Source organism: Carcharodon carcharias, chromosome 5, assembly GCF_017639515.1.
Source record: "Carcharodon carcharias isolate sCarCar2 chromosome 5, sCarCar2.pri, whole genome shotgun sequence".
In the NCBI taxonomy this organism is placed as follows: Eukaryota; Metazoa; Chordata; class Chondrichthyes; order Lamniformes; family Lamnidae; genus Carcharodon; species Carcharodon carcharias.
Genome location: NC_054471.1, coordinates 34,652,289 through 34,672,719, shown reverse-complemented (window position 1 = coordinate 34,672,719; position 20,431 = coordinate 34,652,289). Strand labels below are relative to the sequence as shown.

The following is a 20,431-nucleotide window of genomic DNA, read 5'->3' as shown; positions in this document are numbered from 1 at the left end:
TAGACTGACTGGACGGTAATTGGCCCTGTTGGATTTGTCCTGCTTTAGGGGTATAGGACATACCTGGGCAATTTTCCACATTGTTAGGTAGATGAAAGTATTGTAGCTGTACTGGAACAGTTGGACTCAGGGCACAACTAGTACTGGAGCACAAGCCTTCAGTACCATTGCTGGAATGTTGTCAGGGCCCATAGCCTTTGCAGTATCCAATGCTTTCAGCCATTTCTTGATATCACAAGGAGTTAATTGAATTGGCTGAAGACTGGGCATCTGTGATACTGGGGACCTCTGGAGGAGGCTGCTATGGATCATCCACTCAGCACTTCTGGCTGAAGATGGTTGCAAATGCTTCAGCCTTATCTTTTGCACTGCTGTGCTGGGCTCCCCATCATTGAGGATGGGGATATTTGTGAAGCCTCCTCCTCCAGTTAGTTGTTTAATTATCCTCCACCCTTCACGACTGGATGTGGTAGGACTTCAGAGCTTATATCTGATCTGTTGGTGTGGAATTGCTTAGCTATGTCTATTGCATGCTGCTTCCGCTGTTTAGCGAGTTCACCTTTCCAAACTGCTTTTAACTTTTGTTCAGAATCTTCCCTTATCCTTCCCTCCTGACATACTATATTCTTGTACATGCTTTGCTACATTACATATGTTATAAGCGCAGATTGTTGTTGTGGCAACTGTATGGTTAGCTAATTACATATATACTCTATGGGGTGAGAATGAGAACTATCAACAGTTTTCTTCCTCTCTTGTTACTGTGCAATTTTCCTGTTCAGCAGCCCAGCTAAGAACCGACAGGAGGAAAAAAAAATGCTGCAAGGGAACCAAGCATCAGTTGAGACTGATACAGATCGATGGCTCTCTGAGCGACATAGCTGTGTTTTATCATGAGAGACAGATGGCCACCTGCATAATGGCAAATTATATGTCTTGTTATTCTCCATCACTCTGGGTTTATGAAACAATACATGGGAGTAGTTTCTGGGCTCCGACTTACTATAATGCTTGTTCAAAAAATTTACAGGACGATGGTGGGCTACTGAATATGGAATTTATCCTAAAGTATGCAAGGCTAAACTGCTCAACAGAAAATGAATTGTGCATGAGTGGGCTAAAATCATACATCCGATGACTTAGGATTAATATTAATAGTGGTACAGAGATCAGATAAGGAACGTCCCTCCCAAAGCCTTGTTAGACAGTTTTGACCTCTCGGCAGAAGAATTTGAATGCAACCATGGCCAAATGCTTTTAAAATCACTTGCATTTTGCAGTGCTTATTACACAGTCAAAATGCCTCAAATATGTTTTGGAGTGCAGTGATTTTAACAGGAACAAAGTTAGGAATTACTGATAGATAGACCCAGTTTAAACTACTTTCTTCTCTATCATTCTATGCCCTAACACTGCCCAACACCAGGCAAAAGTGATGATGGGAGCTAGTGCCTTGCCTGCTCCTTAGACGGATATTTACAGATGTGCAAGCAGCTTGGGTGGACTTTCCTCCTCATTTTCACATTTCGGTTAGGAAGTGTTTGGCCTTCAGTTCAATATGTTGATCCAACAGAGAATGGGAATTCACCCTGTTAGTACAATTCTGAAAAATGCTGCACACCAAACTCAGTCACTCCGTGAACCCTCTTCAGTACCGGTCAGGTAAACAGCAAGCAAAGTGAAAGTCTATGAACTTCCAAAAGAATGGATAGATTCCTGATGAATGAATAAAACCTTAATCCTAATTATCAGATGCAAGAAAGACAACTTTCATAAACAAAGTTGTTGGCTCCACCAAGGTAACTCGGATACATTTTAATTGGTGTTTGTGTGGTCTTTGTCTTGATGCCTCTCCATAGAATTACACACTATTTACCATTCTGCTTAACACGTCCAAACCATCCAAATTGTGACTTGCTCATTTTGTCTGCTAGGTTTTCACTCACTTCAAGTTTCTCTCATGCTGTCTCCTACCCTTTATTTTATCTCAAGTCACAGATGAATAAGAGGGGAGACATTGGCAGGTGTGAAGTGTAACAAAAATAAGATTTGTCACTGTTGGCAGCAGAATAAATGGTGCAGGTAAAGAGATTGTTGAACACAAACGTGTTTAATAGTCTGTGTCCAACACAATAGCAGAATAAATTACTGCCCTGTGCATCCAAGCTTTAAAACCACAAAACAAAGACATAATTTACTGTCTTTCCAGAGACTTTTCAGAATCCAAATGCTGAAACAAGAGAATAGAGTCGCTCTTATTCAGTTGCATAAGATAGCAGTATCCAGACTTATGTATTCTGCTCATTTGAACTCCTTTCTCTTCCAAAAGAAAAGTATTCTGCATCTCTCACCAATATAAGAGCAGTGTGCAAGATAACTCTTCAAATATTTAAAACCGCTGTAAGCAGAGGGACATTTACGTGGGCTGCACACAAATAAAGGGAACTGAAACTTGAAGCCTCTTTAAAATGAACCACTTCTGTTGCTTCTCTACCTAAAGTTGAAGCAAAGAATGATGTGTGGTTCCCAAGACTAAACTTCAGTCCCATTACACCTAGGCTGACAACCCTACTACATTATTTATGGACTATTCAGGAATTTGCTCGTGTAAACTTCCCTGTTATCTATTTGGAATGAATGATATGAGACTGAGCACCAGCCAACATTATTCAAAAGACAAAACAAAGAAAACTTTCTTAAATCTAGAGGGCTACATTAAGGAATAGTACTATGCAGATTTGAGCTCATAATCCTCCACGCAACAATTTACTGACCTCACCATGAGAGGCATCAAGTGGACACCAGATATTTCCCCACTGGGAGGAATTAAGGAGAAAAACATTAATAAATCTGAACAGCTGTCATCCTGGACCTCTCTTCCACACCAAGGGGATTTCAAAGTAGTCATCAGCAGAGATCTGGAAATAAGACAACTCAACACCACTCCATGGCGGTTACAAATAGAGAGGGGAGATCCAAGAAAGTGGATAAGCAGAAATATCTCAGAGGTCACCGAAAAGCATGCAGTATCATGAGGGTTCAAACACATAACTCCTTGAAAGTACGAGTGCAGTTTGATAAAGCCATAGGGCTGATAAATAGGGGCATAGAGTCAGAGTACAGAAATGACGATGAATTTATATAAAACATTGGTTAAACAATAGTATACTGGGTGCAGTTTTGTTACAGAAAGGGCACTAAAGCCATGGGGAGCATAGAGTGGAGAATTACCAGGATAATGCTAGTAATGATGAGAGCCTTTGAGATACCGGAGAGCATTTTGATCAGAGCAGAGAAGGCCAAGAGAAAATTTAATTAAAGATCTTAAAAATTATGAAGGGTCAAACAGAATAGGACATATTTTCTCTGATAAGGGTGTCAATAACAAGGGATTATCAATTTGAAATGATAACTATGAGGAATGAGGAAAGGCATTAGAAGAAATTTATTTCTGCAACATGTTGCTGGAGGATGGAATGCATTGTCACAGGGAGTAATCAAAGTATAGACATCTGCATCTTTAAAGGAAAAAGTGGATAACTACCTGAAACAAAGGAAGAAACAGGGTTATGGGAAACAGCAGTGGGACTAGTGTTGAATTGCTCTAGCAAAGAGCTGGCACAAACATAATGAGTCTAATGGCCTCCATCTGTACTGTAATATTCTATGTTTCTAAGCATTAATGTTGAACTCTGATTACTCAATCAATATATGAAATGAGCTTGTTTGGTTAGAATCCTTTAGCTGTGTTGGCAACGATGGCTGTCCTAATAACTTGTACATAATCCATTTCAATTCTCTTTCCATTCATTTTATGGGTGTCCCTTTGGCAATTTATTCAGTCTTAATTGAAGCTGAAACATTGCCTACTTTTGAGATAAATCAAGCAGTTAGGAAGTCAAGCAGAGTACATAGTTGGCACAATTTCCCTCTCTTAGGTCTGACTTATTTGAATTCTGACACACAAACAGACCACCACCCCTCCCCAATGCCCCACCCTGCTCCTCTCTAATCTTGTTCCTTGGTTTGGAGGGGAATGATCAAGCAAGTAAACTCCACCAGGCAACAACACTGGAGGAGTCCTTGCTTATCTCCTCTCCAAGGTAGCTCTTAGATGAACACAGAAGGAGGTGATAGTTTCCCCACATTTAAGTGGAAGAGCATAGGCTGGAATTCTTAGTTTACCATTAATGGTATTCATTTTAAATCATTTTACTTGAAAATGAATGGGAAAAAACAGTGTGGGTGGTACAAACCTGCCTCCAGGCGCAAAACCCCTCTGGCATCCAGTATCCTGCAGGCCTCCAATGAACACTGAACCATGGCTTCTTTCTTTTTGCCAGTATGCGTCACCTCTGCAACAAGCTCTCTTCCTAGTGCATCGTCCACTGGTAGCCTAACAACAAGACGACAGTTACTTAACACTATAGCTCACGCTTCACAAGTACCAGTTAAAAAGGCAGACAATGAATTAGAACATAAATAAAATGTGACTGCTCTCTCATTTAAACTACTCAGTCCTCCCCTCCGCCATTACAGTCCTACTGCCCCTGATTTCTATTATCTGGTATGATACCAAATCAGTTATGTTACTGGACTAATAATCCAGACACAAGTTCAAAATGGACATTTTAAATTCAGTGAAATAAATAAATCTGGAATAAAGTGCAAGCATCAGTAATAGTGACCAAGAAACTACGCAAATATGATGAAAACCCAAATGATTCACTAATGTCCTTTAGGAAAGGAAATCATCTGCTGTCCATACCTAGTCTGATCTATATGACTCTGGACCCACAGCAATGTAAATGACTTTTAATTGCCCTCTGAGCAAACCACTCATTTGCCACCATCTTCTCATAGGCAAGTAGAATTAAAAATTCCACTACCACGTTTGGCGATTTTAAATATTAAATTAAAAGATTTATTAACAGCAATAAATGCTGGCTGGCCTTGCCAGTGTTGTTCATGTCCAGTGAATGAATAAACAAAAAAAATTAATTGAACTAACAGTAATTATTGTAGAATCATAGAATGATATGGCACAGGAGGCCATTCTGCCCATCATGCCTGGGTAGAGCTGTTGATTTAACCTCACACCCCTGATCTTCCCCCCATAGCTCAGGAATATATTTTCCCTTCAAGTAATTATCCAATTCTCTTTGAATATTATAGTTGGGTCTCAAATCCTGCTGTCCAAAAACCAGAGTTTTCAGAAAACCAGACATTTTTAGAATGTGCCATGTGTCAATTTTATTTGAGTAAAATAAAAAAGAACTTACCTGGACAATTCGGTTAGACATTCCATTGGTGCGTTGTGGCGCCTGATTAGTTATCCCCTTTGCTGCTTGCATACTGGTGTAATGCCATGCTCCAACCAACCCTTGAGCCCCCACCTGACCTGGCTTGACTCAAACCGCCCATGGCTCGAACTTCCTGACCAGAGGTTGTTGGTTTTGAGGCATTATACATTTTTTGGGTTAGGGATATGGATATGGCAGGTGGCAATTGCCGGGGAGACCAAACCCCAAAGGGAAACTTGGCTAAGCTGTCATAATGATTTGCAATTTGTATTTTTATTATGAGAAGGTATGTGCACTAAAGTCAGAAGTAAAGATCGCACTACCACTTTTGGAGACTTTAAATATTAAATTAAAACATTTATTAACAAAGGAAAGAAAACTTAAAACACACAAGGCTACAATTACACAGTTAAATTTAGTCTTTCAACATTTCCCAAAAGATTTCTACTTAGCTACACTCCCTCAAAAACATCCTTTTCCAGGCAACAGTCCAAAGATGATTAATCTATAAAACATCCAGTAATATTACCGCAAGGCACCAACTATTGCTATAAGGGAGGTATTTCACAGTTTCTCTCTCCCTCGACAATGGAATTCCAAAGTTTTTAACAAAACCTTGCTTTCCTGAAAAGCAAGCACTTCTCTGGGGTGCCTAGAGGCTGCTTTTCATAAGTCTGTCTTTGTAACAGCCCATCTTTCAAGGTCTCACATGGCAACTCCCCATACAACTTTCAATCTTTCTTTAAATATATTTTCTCCCTTTTAACCTTTAAAACCTATTGTAACTTCTTTGGAAGTTACCTTTCCCAGGATATAAAATCTTTCATGTTGTCATTATGGCCAGCACTTCTAGGAAAAATAAACTTAATAACTTTGACTTATTTATTTATAATTTTGCCAGTTGTAAAACTTCCTTTTTTATTCGTTCACGTGATGTGGGTGTTGCTAGCTGGGCCAGCACTTATTGCCCATCCCTAATTGCCCTTGAGAACAGAGTGGCTTGCTTGGACATTTCAGAGGGCATATTACAAGTCAACCACGTTACTATGGGTCTGGAGTCACATGTAGATTTCCTTCCCTAAAGAACATTAGTGATGGGTTTTTACAACAATCAACAATGGTTTCATGGTTATGATTAGACTTTTAATTCCAGATTTTTTACTGAATTCAAATTTCACCATTTGTCATGGTTCCCCAGAGCATTATCCTGAGTAACAATGACAGTGACAATATCTCTACATCACTGCCACCCCCTTCCGGTCACGTCTCTGAAATTCAAACCTCTCAACGTATCTACAAATGCAAATGTCAGCTCGTCCATTTCCATTTCAAAATGCCTTTTACACCTAAGTCCTTTGATGTTTTAAACCTTGCAGTCTGACTGTCTTCAGTTTAATTATACACAAATGCACACACACGCTTGTTTCAGTATCTCACAGTAATGTTAGGGAAAAATGATATTTCCTTTACAACCTGTACTAATGAACTTTCAGTTGTACAGTGCCGATCAGAGAGACAGTGAGTGTGGTGGGGGCATGGAGGGGGCGGTGTGTTTGATGGTTAGAGGGTTCGTGCCTGTGTACACAAGTCTTTGAAGATGACAGGGCAAGTTGAGAAGCCTGTTCAAAATACATATAATCCTTGGCTTTTATAATAGATGAAAAGGGTATAAAAGCAAGGAAAAGCTGTGCCAAAATTTTATAAAATACTGTCAGACCTCATCTGGAGAATTCTGTACAGTTTTCGGCACTGCTGTTTACGAAGGACATCAAGGCCATTGAGCGGATACAGAAGAGATTTGCACCAGGATTGAGGAACTTCAACTATTTGACACCTCTGAGCCTCCTCTGATGCGAGAAAATCCAAGCTCTTCAATCTCTCCAAATAGTTGAAGTTCCTCAACCCTGGTGCAAATCTCTTCTGTATCCGCTCAATGGCCTTGATGTCCTTCGTAAACAGCAGTGCCAAAAACTGAACAGAATTCTCCAGATGAGGTCTGACATTATTTTATAAAATTTTGGCACAGCTTTTCCTTGCTTTTATACCCTTTTCATCTATTATAATGGGTCACATTTCACAGCACATGGTAAGACTATCTTGTGGGGGGGGGGGGAGGGGATCCTACATTTTCTTAATTTTGGTTTCAATTCTAGTCTCCTGAAAAGAATGAATGAATGGACCCCGCAGTTTCTGAATTCCTGACACAACAAGTTAATTGTCACTCTAGCTATCGACCCTTCTGCCAATAGAAACAGTTTCTCCTTATTTACTCGATCAAAATCATTCATAATTTTGAACACCTCTGAACCTTCTGATGCGAGAACAACCCAAGCTCTTCAATCTCTCCAAATAGTTGAAGTTCCTCAACCCTGGTGCAAATCTCTTCTGTATCCGCTCAATGGCCTTGATGTCCTTCATAAACAGCAGTGCCGAAAACTGAACAGAATTCTCCAGATGAGGTCTGACAGTACTTTATAAAATTTTGGCACAGCTTTTCCTTGCTTTTATACCCTTTTCATCTATTATAAAAGCCAAGGATTATATGTACATTTTGAACAGGCTTCTCAACTTGCCCTGTCATCTTCAAAGACTTGTGTACACAGGCACGAATCCCCTAACCATCAAACACACCGCCCCCCATGCCCCCACCACACTCATTGTCTCTCTGCTTCTGCACCTTTTAAAAATTGTACCATTTAATTCATATGCGCATTCCTCATTCTTTGTATTGCCAGCAAACATCGATACATTACTCTCAGTCTCTTTGCCTAAGCCATGGATATCGATTATAAATAGCTGAGGCCCAGTACTGACCCTTGTGGCACTTGAAAATGAAAACTGTCCCATTTATCCCTACTCTCTGCTTCCTGTCCATTATAAACCAATCCTCTATTCATACTAATATTTCAACCCCAACTCCACGAGCACTTATCTCATGTATTAGCCTTTTGTGTGGCACCTTATCGAATGCTTTTTGGAAATCCAAGTATACTGTATTGGTTCCCCTTTTTCTATCCTACTATATAAATCCTCAAAAACTCTGATAAATTTATCAAACATGATTTCCCTTTTGTTAAATCATTTTATCTGATCATAATATGATTTCCATTATGCTTTATGTCATGTCCCAATTGAAATCATTTAGAGAACATACTCAAACAACAAGGAGCTGACCACAAAAAACGTGCCAGCACTTGGTGCAAACTCACCAGTCAATTAGATGCTACACACAGAATCCATATAATCAAAACTCAACAATCTGGCTGAAGTTTGGCACAAATTTCACCTTTCTGCCATAAGCAAATTTAAGAATTAATGGGTCACATTTCACAGCACATGATAAGACTATCTTGGTGGGGGAGGGGATCCTACATTTTCTTAATTTTGGTTTCAATTCTAGTCTCCTGAAAAGAATGAATGAATGGACCCCGCAGTTTCTGAATTCCTGACACAAGAAGTCAATTGTCACTCCAAAACTTACTGATCTCAACAGCTGCAACAGCTACAGAGGCCAGATATTGGGGCTAAATAGGCCTTTTATTTGCATTCAAAATACGGCCGAATGTGCAAAATCACAAGCATCCAAGCTAGGTAAAGAAAGCCATGGGGTTATACAATGCCTAATGAGGAACAGGAACATAACTGAGTAAGATAGTTCTGCAGAGTCATATTGGACTCAATACGTTAGCTCTGTTTCGGTCTCCACAGATGCTGCCAGGCCTGCTGAGCTTTTCCAGCACTGTTTTTATTTAAGGTTCTAATGCTGATCCTTTGTCTATGCAGAGTTGCCTGACCCTGGCTATGATTGAGGTAAGGGCACTATAAATAATCTTAGCAACTTTGCACTAGTTTAAGGGTGGAGGGGTTGGGAGGACAAGAGAGACAATTATCCAGGGTCTGTGCTTCTGATTGTAATGCAGTGTGAATGCTGGATACTGGACTCGTGTTTAATGGCCTCCTGTCTGCCCCCTGGGTGAATGATGGCAAATAAAGGAAAGCCAAACGTGACAGACAAAGCACCATTCTACAGCTAGCCAGGGAAGAACTTTTTTCTACTAAATATCACTTGTAATTTAATGACGTCAGAGCTACAAAGCTAGTGTCTTTAATAATTACTTTTTTCAGATAAAATCTACTATACCTGACTCGACAGACCCAAGTACCAGAGCCACGCTCATCATACTCATACTCCAGCTCCTCGCCTGCAAAGAAAAAAAAATGAAAGGGCTCAAATAGCAGATGTCTTGAAATTCTGGTTTTATTTTGTTAAATAAACAATACAGGGGTACATAATTCACATCATAGGAACAGCAAAGAGGACCTGTAGTTATAAAACTCTCAGAAATTCCTTAAAGATATCTCATACACAATGAAGTGCAGCGACTATTATGTACACAAACAGATGCCGCCTGACCTGCTGAGATTTTCCAGCACTTTCTGTTTTTATTTAACGTTCTAACTCTGATCCTTTGTCTATGTAGTATGTCTATGTAATTCACCTCATTCCAGCCTTGGTCCGAACGTGGATGAAAGAGCTGAACACCAGAGGTGAGGTGAGAGTGACTGCCCCTGACATCAAGGCAGCATTTGACCAAGTGTTTGACATCAAGGAGCACACTAGCTTGGCCTTTAAAAACTGCAACCATCTTCCTTTGTGCTAGGCATGCCAGTGGAGAGTTTTTCTCCCCCGTATCCCATTCACTCCAATAATCTCAGTCCTGGGACATTGCTGCATGAGTTCCTCAGGGTAGTGTCCTCGGCCCAGCCATCTTCAGCTGTTTCGTCAATGACTTTCCTTCCATCATAAGGTCAGAAAGTGGGGATGCTCGCTGATGACTGCACGATGTTCTGCATTATTCGAAACTCCTCAGGATACTGAAGCAGTCTATGTCCAAGTGCAGCAAGACCTGGATAGCATTCAGACTTGGGGTGCAATGTGGCAAGTAACATTCACGCCACACAAGTGTCAGGCAATGAACATGCCCAATAAGAGACAATCTAATCATCACCCCTTGACATTCAATGGCATTATTATCACTGAATCCACCACATCAACTTCTAGGAGTTACCGTTGACCAAAAACTGAACTGGACTAGCCATATAAATACTGTGACTAAAAGAGCAGGTCACAGGTTAGGAATCCTGCAGCAAGTAACTCACCTCCTGACTCCCCAAAGCCTGCCCACCATTTACAAAGCACAAGTCAGGATTGTAGTGGAGTATTCTCCACTTGCTTGGATGAGTGCAGCTCCAAAAGCACTTGAAACTCGACACCATCCAGGACAAAGCAGCCTGCTTGATTGGTACCCCATTCACAAACATTCACGCCCTCCACCGCTGACACACAGTAGCAGCAGTGTGTACCATCTACAAGCTGCACTGCAGCAATTCACCAAGGCTTCTTTGACAGCACCTTCACCCAATACTGCTGCAATCTAGAAGGACAAGGGCAGCAGATGCATAGGAACACCACCACCTGGAAGTTCCCCTCCAAGCCCACACATCATCCTGACTTGGAAATATATCACCATTCCTTCACAGTTGCTGGCTCAAGATCCTGGAGCTCCCTCCCGAACAGCACTGTGAGTGCACCTAGGCCACATGGACTGCAGAGGTTCAAGCAGCCAGCTCACCACCACTTTCTCAACGGCAGTTAGGGATGGGCACTAAAAATGCTAGCCTTGCCAGCAATGCCCATGTCCCATGAAAGAAAAAAAATGACTTCCGCTCCTGCTACAGCTCTTCACAAAGTTACAAGTTACATTCTGTGTGACTGTGATGAAGGTAAACTTTCCCTCTGGACCTGTCTGCAACATTTGACATGGCTGACCACACCATCCACCTCCAAAACCCCTGCAGTGTGGTATGCTCTCGCATGGTTCCATTTTTATCTATCTAACCACAGCCAAAGAATCATTTCTTCTCTCCCATTCCAAAAAAAAAAGTCATATTGGACTCTAAACGTTAACTCTATTTCTCTCACCACAGATGCAGCCAGACCTGCTGAGGTTTTCCAGTTTTTATTTCAGATTTCCAGCATCCACAGTATTTTGCTTTCACTTCCTTCTCTTCCTGCTCCCACACCATTACCTCTGGTGTCCCTTAAGAGTCTATCCTTAGCTCCCACATATTTCTCATCTATCTGATCTGCAGTTATCAACTCCAACCTTCTCCCTCACAATAGATTGGGATCAAACCATTCTGTTTGCAAAGCAGGCTGCCTTTGTCCTTCTAGCTGGCAGAGGTCTTGAGTTTGGAAGGTGCTGTCAGAGCCTTGGTGAGATGCTGCAGTTCATCTTGTTGATGGCACACACTGCTGCCACTGTGCATTGGTGGTGGAGGGATTGGATGTTGAAGATGGTGGATGGGATGCTTTGTCCTGGATGGTGTCGAGCTTCAAGTTCTGTTGGAGCTGCACTCATCCAGTTGAATGGAGAACATTCCATCACACTCCTGACTTGTGCCTTGTAGATGGTGGACAGGCTTTGGTGGGGGGGGGGGGGGGGGGGGGGGGGTCAGGAGGTGAGTTACTCACTACAGAATTCCCAGCCTCTGACCTGTTCTTCTAGCCACATTATTTATATGGCTACCCCAGGATGCTTGTAGTGGGGGAATCAGTGATTGTAATGCCATTGGATGTCAAGGGGCGATGGTTAGATTCTCTCCTGTTGCAGATGGTCATTACCTGACACTTGTGTGGCACGAATGTTACTTGTCACTTATCAGCCCAAGCCTGAATGCTGTCCAGGTCTTGCTGCATATGGACTTGGACTGCTTCAGTGTCTGAAGAGTCACGAATGGTGTGGAACATTGTGCAATCATCAGTGAACATCCCCATTTTTGACCTTATGGCGGCGTGGCTGAACGTGGTTGGGCCTAGGACACTGCGCTGAGCAGCACCTGCAGTGATGTCCTGGGGGCTGAGGTGACTGACCTCCAACCACCACATCCATCTTCCTTTGTGCTAATTATGACTCCAGCCAGTGGAAAGTTTTCCCCTTGGTTCCCATTGACTCCCGTTTTTCTAGGGTTCCTTGATGCCACTCTGTCAAATGCTGCCTTGATGTCAAGGCCAGTCACTATCATCTCACCCTCTGGAGGGATTCAAACATGGAGGTATGGGAAAGATGGGAATAGATTTGGGAGGTGACTGTTAAGGTCCAATAGCTGTTTGGCAATAAAGATTGAGACCAAGACTGGCCTCTTCAAACAGAGTTTTACTTTTAGTGCATAAAACTCTACCAACCACCTGTTATCCCATTCATAAAACCAAATGGATACTTAGGCTGTCAACTAATAATTGGCAATTGAACTCCTTTAACTGTTTCCTTCCCCAACAGATTTCCCTCTTCTTAAAAAGAAAGAAATCCTTAAGCTTACATAATCACAAAAAACCCAAAGATCAATATATATTTTTCATTCATTAAATTCACCTTGTTCTCCTCCTTAAAAAAAAGGAACACATGTATAGATATGTCCACACAAAAGGAGTTTTTTTTAAAAAAGAGAAAGACGTCCCTCTTTGAGGATCTCCAATAACTTCTTGGAGCTCGCTCTTCTTTTGGTGAAGCAGTCAGATAATTGATGGCTGCTATCAATCCATTTAATCTTGGCAATCTCCTTATTCTCGAGCATTTGTTTTAAGCTTGCAATGTCAATTTGTAATCTCTTCTTGTTAACACACTTTGTAAAGTGAACATTTTCCCATAGTGACTTATTATCTATAAGACGTTTGATAGGTACCATTCCTGCATACCCTTTCCCATTTAAAATTTCTTCCAGTATCTTTGATACAAAGAAAGCCATATCTACCGCCTCACAAGGGCGAGAATCTCCGCTGCCAACGTACTTTTTACAACTCTTCGTATCTTTTTAGATTCCCATGCCAAAGGGCAGTATTTGCCTTTTTGAGAAATATTATAATACCTCCTGCATTCGAAAACGCATCACGTGGATTTGCATAAGACGCATTGCTAAACAGTTTCATTTTTCCAAGATCACCCAAAGATGGGAATTTCAAAACACACTGCTCCATTTTTAATTTTGTCAATGTTTTGTTTGCCCAAATGATTTCTTCAACCTTGGGATCATTCATTTTAGTACTCAATTCCAAAATGTCAAAACTAACTTCTGGCCTTGTTTGTTTGCCTAGCCAATTGAGTTGCCCAATTAGACTTCTGAATTTCTCTTTTTCCATTTCAGAAGCCGCTGTATCTTTCTGGGAGGCCCCACCACAACTAATTGCAATGGGATTCATGTTGTCTAAGTAGGATTGCTGATGTAAAAGGATGTGTGATCCACTCTGCCTGATTTCCAATCCAATGTACTTAAATGCACCAGAAGCCTGACTTCCAATTTTAAACTCCATTCTGAGCCCATTAATGACAACCATTTAAAATTTGATACTACCACAAAAAATTATCTACATACATCATAAAGATGCCTGCTAGTTTCCTTCCATGGTGCCAATAAATCATTGCCGGGTCTGCTTACAACTGAAGACAACCCAACTTTAACAAAACTGACCTCACTGAGAAATACCAAACTCTGGAGACGTCATTTAAACCGTACACACATTTATTTCGCTTCCAGGGAGTTCCTTCTGCACTTGGCGCCTCTTTCAGTGGACGGAAAAAAACTTCCCTTTAAAGTTGATGCCCCTGCAAAAAGGCAGCTTTAATGTCAATGGAATAACTGCTAGTAGGGCCAAAAACATCTTCTGCATAACTTTTCCTGCCGTAGGTGAATCTACTCTTATATCCCGGTCATCTAATTTTTCTTCAAACCCTTGTGCCACTAGCCTGGCTTTAGCTTTATAAGTTCGATCAGGAAGCACCTTACCCGTCTATGAGAAGGAGCTTGTAGTCCCCTATGTGGCATCTCTGTGGATACCCCAAATTCTTTCCAACTATGTAGTTCTTGCTGTTTGGCATCCTTTATTAATTTGTCTAATTTTTTTGAAGCTACTAAGACTTCTCAATCACATAGGCTTCTGCTCCTTGTAGCATTACTAATCTGTGCCATATTCCTTGACCTTGTTAAGCTATGCCCTCTATCCTGCCTTCTATAATGCTCTGGACTGTTACTGTTTGATCTCCCTGTCCCATTTATAGATGTTCTTTCAACAGTTTGCGATCTCTTCCTAGAGGCACGTTTACTCCCAGGCCCACTGTCTTAACTGATACTGCATTTCCGTGCCTTCCATTTTTGTACTTCATGTTCCCAATCCATAGGCCTAACCTCCTGTCCTTTATCTCGTACATTAAACCAGTTTTTATATTTTCTTGTGGCTTTCTCAGCTCTACCTACAATTGTTGCATCCGCCACTGACTGGCCCCTTCTGGCAAGTATGTAACTTTAGTGCCAGCTTTTGGCAGTTGTCCTCTGGGACAAATCGTCTCACCCTGTTCGTCTGAATTAGTGCCTCCATCTTCAGATATCCTGTCAAATTCAGCTACCTGGTCCTCACAATCACACAACATATGGGTATGAGAAGTACACAATTCTTCATCCCTTCCTACAACACTTTCCGAATCCACAAATTTGTGATCCGCGCCAGCCATCCTTGATGAGTGTACCCGAGTAGTCTGATTCCCATGCTGTAAAATGACTGTTTTACCATCTTTACCTATAACTTTTCCTGGGCCTTTCCACTCGTTAAGTCTTTCTCTTTTAAAGTATACCATGTCTCCCTGCTTGAAAATGGTTTCCGACAGTCATACACTGCGTCTTAGAGCTTGGCAATTATTTCTGAAACTTCGGCTTTAAGGAACGCCTTTCCATTTACACATAGTGCATTTAAATGCTCAGAAAAGGTGGAGCTAACCATAGCTCCCTCCAAAGCTGTGGGAATGATCACTCAGGACTGAAGGAATTTTTGGGTTTCCACCAAAAACCAATTAATATGGACTATAGCCCCGAGCCATCTGCGGTGAATTCTTGGCATGGACAGCCCATGCTGGAGCTGATGTTAGTTTATAGCTTTGTTTATCCAAAAATATTTTATGAAGCATCTCATCTATCACTGCGTGATTTCTTTCACACACACTGTTGCTAAAAGGGCTTTCTGCTGCTGTATTCGTAACTATTATATTCATGTTTTCGCACATATCCCGGAACTCACGTTAGCAAATTCCCCCCCATTATCAGTGAGAATTTCACTGGTGGTCCCAATCCAGTCCCTATCCACTTCTCCATTACCTGATCCACAATTATTTTTTCTTTATTGTATATGATTGTCAACTGGCTAAACCTGGTTGCTAAATCTACAAAATGTAAAATAAAAATGTTCTTTTCTTTATCCCACACCTTTAAATCCATCGCCACAACTTCATTCACTAAGGGTAGACTCACTATTGGCGATGATGGTGTCCTTCTGTATTTCTTACATATATCACATCTATTACTTATCTCTCTATAAGTTTAGTGTACTCTCCATCCCTTATTCCTGCATCCCTTATCAAAATTTTTAATCTTTGCGAAGAAGGGGTGAGCAAACTGCCGATGCAATTTTAACACAATTAGCTTTTTGTCTTCCAAATTTCTCTCCCTGATGCTAATAGCACTTCTTTAATCTCCGTAGTAGAAAAGTTAGGTTTCGTTAAAGGAATATAGTAGAGTCCAGATTGCGTAACTTGCAAATCCACAGGTTTTCAAAATACAACGGCCGTGTCATTTTCAAAGTCCAGCTTCATTTGTGCTTTTTTCATGCTGGATACTACATCTGTGCTGATGAAATGATTGATTCCATCTATCTTACAGGGAATCACTACCCTTTTTAAAGATTTTAGGGCTGAAACTTCTTGTAACTAATACAATGCCCTCTCTTTGGTCAATATCACCATCGTCTTCTTCTGAGTCTTCTGTCTGAAGAAGCTTAGTTTCCAATCTTTTACTTACAAACAGCAACCATGCACTGCTACCACTGTTAAGGTCCAATATCTATTTGGCTATAAAGACTGAGACCAAGACTAGCTTCTTCAAACAGAGTTTCACTTCTAGTGTATAAAACTACCAACCAACTTGTCTCACCTCTTATCTCTTGTATACAACCAAATAGGTTAGGTTGCTAACTAATAATTAGCAATTGAACCTCTTTAACTTATTCCCATTTCTGAACACTGACATGTTCAAGGACCCACAGACGTCTGTGAGCTAGACCTTTTCCTAAATCCTAAATCAGAAACTAAACAATGCTTCCACGGGATTGCACATCAAACTTTGCCAACAAAGCTCAATGCACATAACAGGAAGCTAAGAGGAAATGACTAGGCTGCCAGCTTCTGATTAAAGCAAGTCAATATATTCCTCAGTGATGCCTCACTATACATTGGGCATCAGTAAACATGAATATTTTCAATGCCCTACTACCTCAAGATGACAGAAACCACAACTCCTAAACAGTAGCCATGGGTATACCAAGAAGCAATATCATGCTTCGGTAATTAATCTATCATTCAACTGGATCAACCATCTCGGTCTGTCCACAAGCACAACCCAGGCCTTCCAATTGCTTACCATTTCAACACCCTATCCTGCTCTCTTGACCATATGTCCGTCCTTGGCCTGCTGCAACGTTCCAGGGAAGCCCAACGCAAAATGGAGGAATACACCTCATCTTCTAGGCATTTTACACCCTTCCGGACTTAACATTGAGTTCAACAAGTTCAGATCATGAATTCCCTCCTCCATCCTCACCCACTTTTTACAATATTCATTCTTATTTCTTAATTTCATTTTTTTAATTTTAATTTTTCATCCACTTATTTCTATTATCATTTTTATTTATTTTCATTTTTATTCATTGTTTTATCCTATTTTCAATCTTTTTTCCACCGCCGTCCGCTCCCCCCACCTCACCCTCACAAGGACCATCTGTCACTTGTTCATGTTGTTCTTTCCAGAGTGCTTACCCTTGTCCTGCCTTTATCACATTCTGCTTTCTGATCTTAATGCCACCATCAGCACCTCCTTTAGCCAGTATCACTATCATTAACACTCCTTTGTCCTTTTGTCCATGACATCTTTGGCAATCTCTCCTTTGCCTCCACTTCTCACTGGCCTTCTATCCAGCTTCACCAACTCCACCCCTCCTTAAACAGTAAAAATTTCATTCTGGCGCACTGACCTCTACCTCGCGGAGGCTGAGCGTCAACTCGCAGACACTTCCTCCAACTTTCCCTGGACCATGACCCCACCACTGAACATCAAGCCAATGTTTCCAGGACTGTCACTGATCTCATCTCCTCTGGAGATCTTCCTCCCACAGCTTCCAACCTGATAGTCGCCCAACCTTGGACGGCCCGCTTCTACCTCCTACCCAAAATCCACAAACAGAACTGTCCCGGTAGACCGATCATGTCAGCTTGCTCCTGCCCCACGGAACTCATTTCTCGTTATCTTGACTCTCTTCACTCTCCCCTTGTCCAGTCCCTTCCCACCTACAACCGTGATTCCTCTGACACCTTACGTCACATCAACAATTTCCAGTTCCCTGGCACCAACCGCTTCCTCTTCAAGATGGACGTCCAATCCCTCTACACCTCCATCCCCCACCAGGATGGTCTGAGGGCCCTTAGCTTCTTCCTCGAACAGAGGTCCGAACAATCCCCATCCACCACTATTCTCCTCTGTCTGGCTGAACTTGTTCTCACACTGAACAATTTCTCCTTCAACTCCTCTCACTTCCTCCAAATAAAAGGTGTGGCTATGGGTACTCGCATGGGCCCCAGCTATGCCTGTCTCTTTATGGGGTATGTGGAACATTCCTTGTTCCAGTCCTACTCCGGCCCCCTTCCACAACTCTTTCTCTGGTACATCGATGATTACTTCGGTACTGCTTCATGCTCTCGTCGGCACTTGGAAAAATGTATTAATTTTGCTTCCAATTTCCACCCCTCCATCATTTTCACGTGGTCCATCTCTGACACTTCCCTTCCCTTCCTTGAGCTCTCTGTCTCAATCTCTGGTGATAGACTGTCCACCAAATCCATTACAAGCCTATCGACTCCCACAGCTACCTCGACTATAGCTCCTCACACCCCGCATCCTGTAAGGACTCCATTCCATTCTCTCAGTTCCTTCGCCTCCGTCGCATCTGTTCTGATGATGCTACCTTCAAAAAACAGTTCCTCTGACATGTCCTCCTTCTTCCTTAACCGAGGTTTTCCACCCACGGTCGTTGACAGGGCCCTCAACCGTGTCCGGCCCATCTCCCGCACATCTGCCCTCACGCATTCTCCTCCCTCCCAGAAACATGATAGGGTCCCCCTTGTCCTCACTTATCACCCCACCAGCCTCCACATTCAAAGGATCATCCTCCGCCATTTCCGCCAACTCCAGCATGATGCCACCACCAAACACATCTTCCCTTCACCCCCCCGGCAGCATTCCGTAGGGATCGTTCTCTCCGGGACACCCTGGTCCACTCCTCCGTCACCCCCTACTCCTCAAACTCCACCTATTGCACCTCCCCATGCCCACGCAAAAGAAGAAACACCTGCCCCTTCACTTCCTCTCTCCTCACCGTTCAAGGGCCCAAACACTCCTTTCAAGTGAAGCAGCATTTCACTTGCATTTCCCCCAACTTAGTCTACTGCATTCGTTGCTTCCAATGTGCTCTCCTCTACATTGGAGAGACCAAACGTAAACTGGGCGACCGCTTTGCAGAACACCTGCGGTCTGTCCTCAAGAATGACCCAAACCTCCCTGTCGCTTGCCATTTTATCACTCCACCCTGCTCTCTTGCCCACATGTTTGTCCTTGGCTTACTGCATTGTTCCAGTGAAGCCCAACGCAAACTGGAGGAACAGCACCTCATCTTCCAACTAGGCACTTTACAGCCTTCTGGACTGAATACTGAATTCAACAACTTTAGATCTTGAACTCCCTCCTCCATCCCCACCCCCTTTCTGTTTCTTCCCCCTTCCTTTTGTTTTTTCCAATAATTTATATAGATTTTTCTTTTCCCACCTATTTCCATTATTTTTAAATCTTTTATGCCCCCCACCCCCACTAGAGCTGTACCTTGAGTGCCCTACCATCCATTCTGAATTAGCACATTCGTTTAAATAATATCACCAACTTCAACACCTCTGTGTTCTTTTGTTCTTTAGTCTGTGACATCTTTTGATTATCTGCTCCTATCACTGCTTGCTTGTCCCTACAACCACACCACCTCCCTCCACTTCTCTCCCCCCACCCAACTCACCCCCCCCCACCTTAAACCAGCTTATATTTCACCCTTCTCCTTGGATTCACCCAGTTCTGTTGAAGGGTCATGAGGACTCGAAACGTCAACTTTTTTCTTCTCCACCGATGCTGCCAGGCCTGCTGAGTTTTTCCAGGTAATTCTGTTTTTGTTATAAATTTCATTAAATTTTTATTTTTCTTTAGCTCTGAAGAAGTTCATAAGGACTCGAAACGTTAACTCTTTTTTTCTCCTCACAGATGCTGTTAGACCTGCTGAGTTTTTCCAGCATTTTCTGTTTTTGTTTCAGATTTCCAGCATTTGCAGTATTTTGCTTTTATCTTATGGATCAAACATCTCGTTGCCTCCACCGCCATCCCACCTTAAAGAAAGTTTTAAACAAAGACAGATCCCATACAATCTTTCCTGCTTGGTTTATTTACTGTTACTGGCTGCAGGTTGTAAGAAAGGGATCCTGGTGGTAAAAGACCTTTAAAAGTCTTGCTGGGTAAGCTCACTGCAAGATACAAACAAGTGATTTACTTGACTCTGACATACTTTATGCAAACTGGATCAATTAGCTCATAGTTTATAAACTAGTCCAGTCAGAATATATATATGATATATTAGCAGCCAGTAGGTATTCTGGGACTATCAAAATACCACTGTGGTATTTGAAAATGTTGTTAAAGATCAAGAAGAGAGGGAACAGATTTCCTCCATTAAAAACCTTTTTCACAGAGATCAATGCTAACTTCTCTCAGCATGACAGAGCTCCAACAACAGTAGTTCTTTTAATATGATATGCATAGATTTGCCTGCAGGACAGTTTTAAATTGGGACGCATAGGAAATTTTACACTTAATCCAGGCTGTTGGGCAGTAAATATTGCATTATTCTCCTTCAGCTGCCAGTCAAGTGTTCTCAGATGACTGATGGA

The 20,431-nt window shown here is 41.9% G+C and overlaps 1 protein-coding gene across 4 annotated transcripts in view; it reads right to left on the bottom strand.

The window, feature by feature from the left end:
- The window catches only part of LOC121277962 (solute carrier family 4 member 1 adaptor protein), a 160,406-nt gene that overhangs the window by 89,125 nt on the left and 50,850 nt on the right, over positions 1 to 20,431 (bottom strand). For all 4 annotated transcript variants that reach the window (XM_041187880.1, XM_041187883.1, XM_041187882.1 and 1 more), the window contains exons 5-6: positions 9,445 to 9,505; positions 4,257 to 4,396 (exon numbers count right to left, since the gene is read on the bottom strand). In XM_041187880.1, coding sequence (XP_041043814.1) covers positions 4,257 to 4,396; positions 9,445 to 9,505 — 201 coding nt within the window. The remainder of the gene's footprint in view (positions 1 to 4,256; positions 4,397 to 9,444; positions 9,506 to 20,431) is intronic.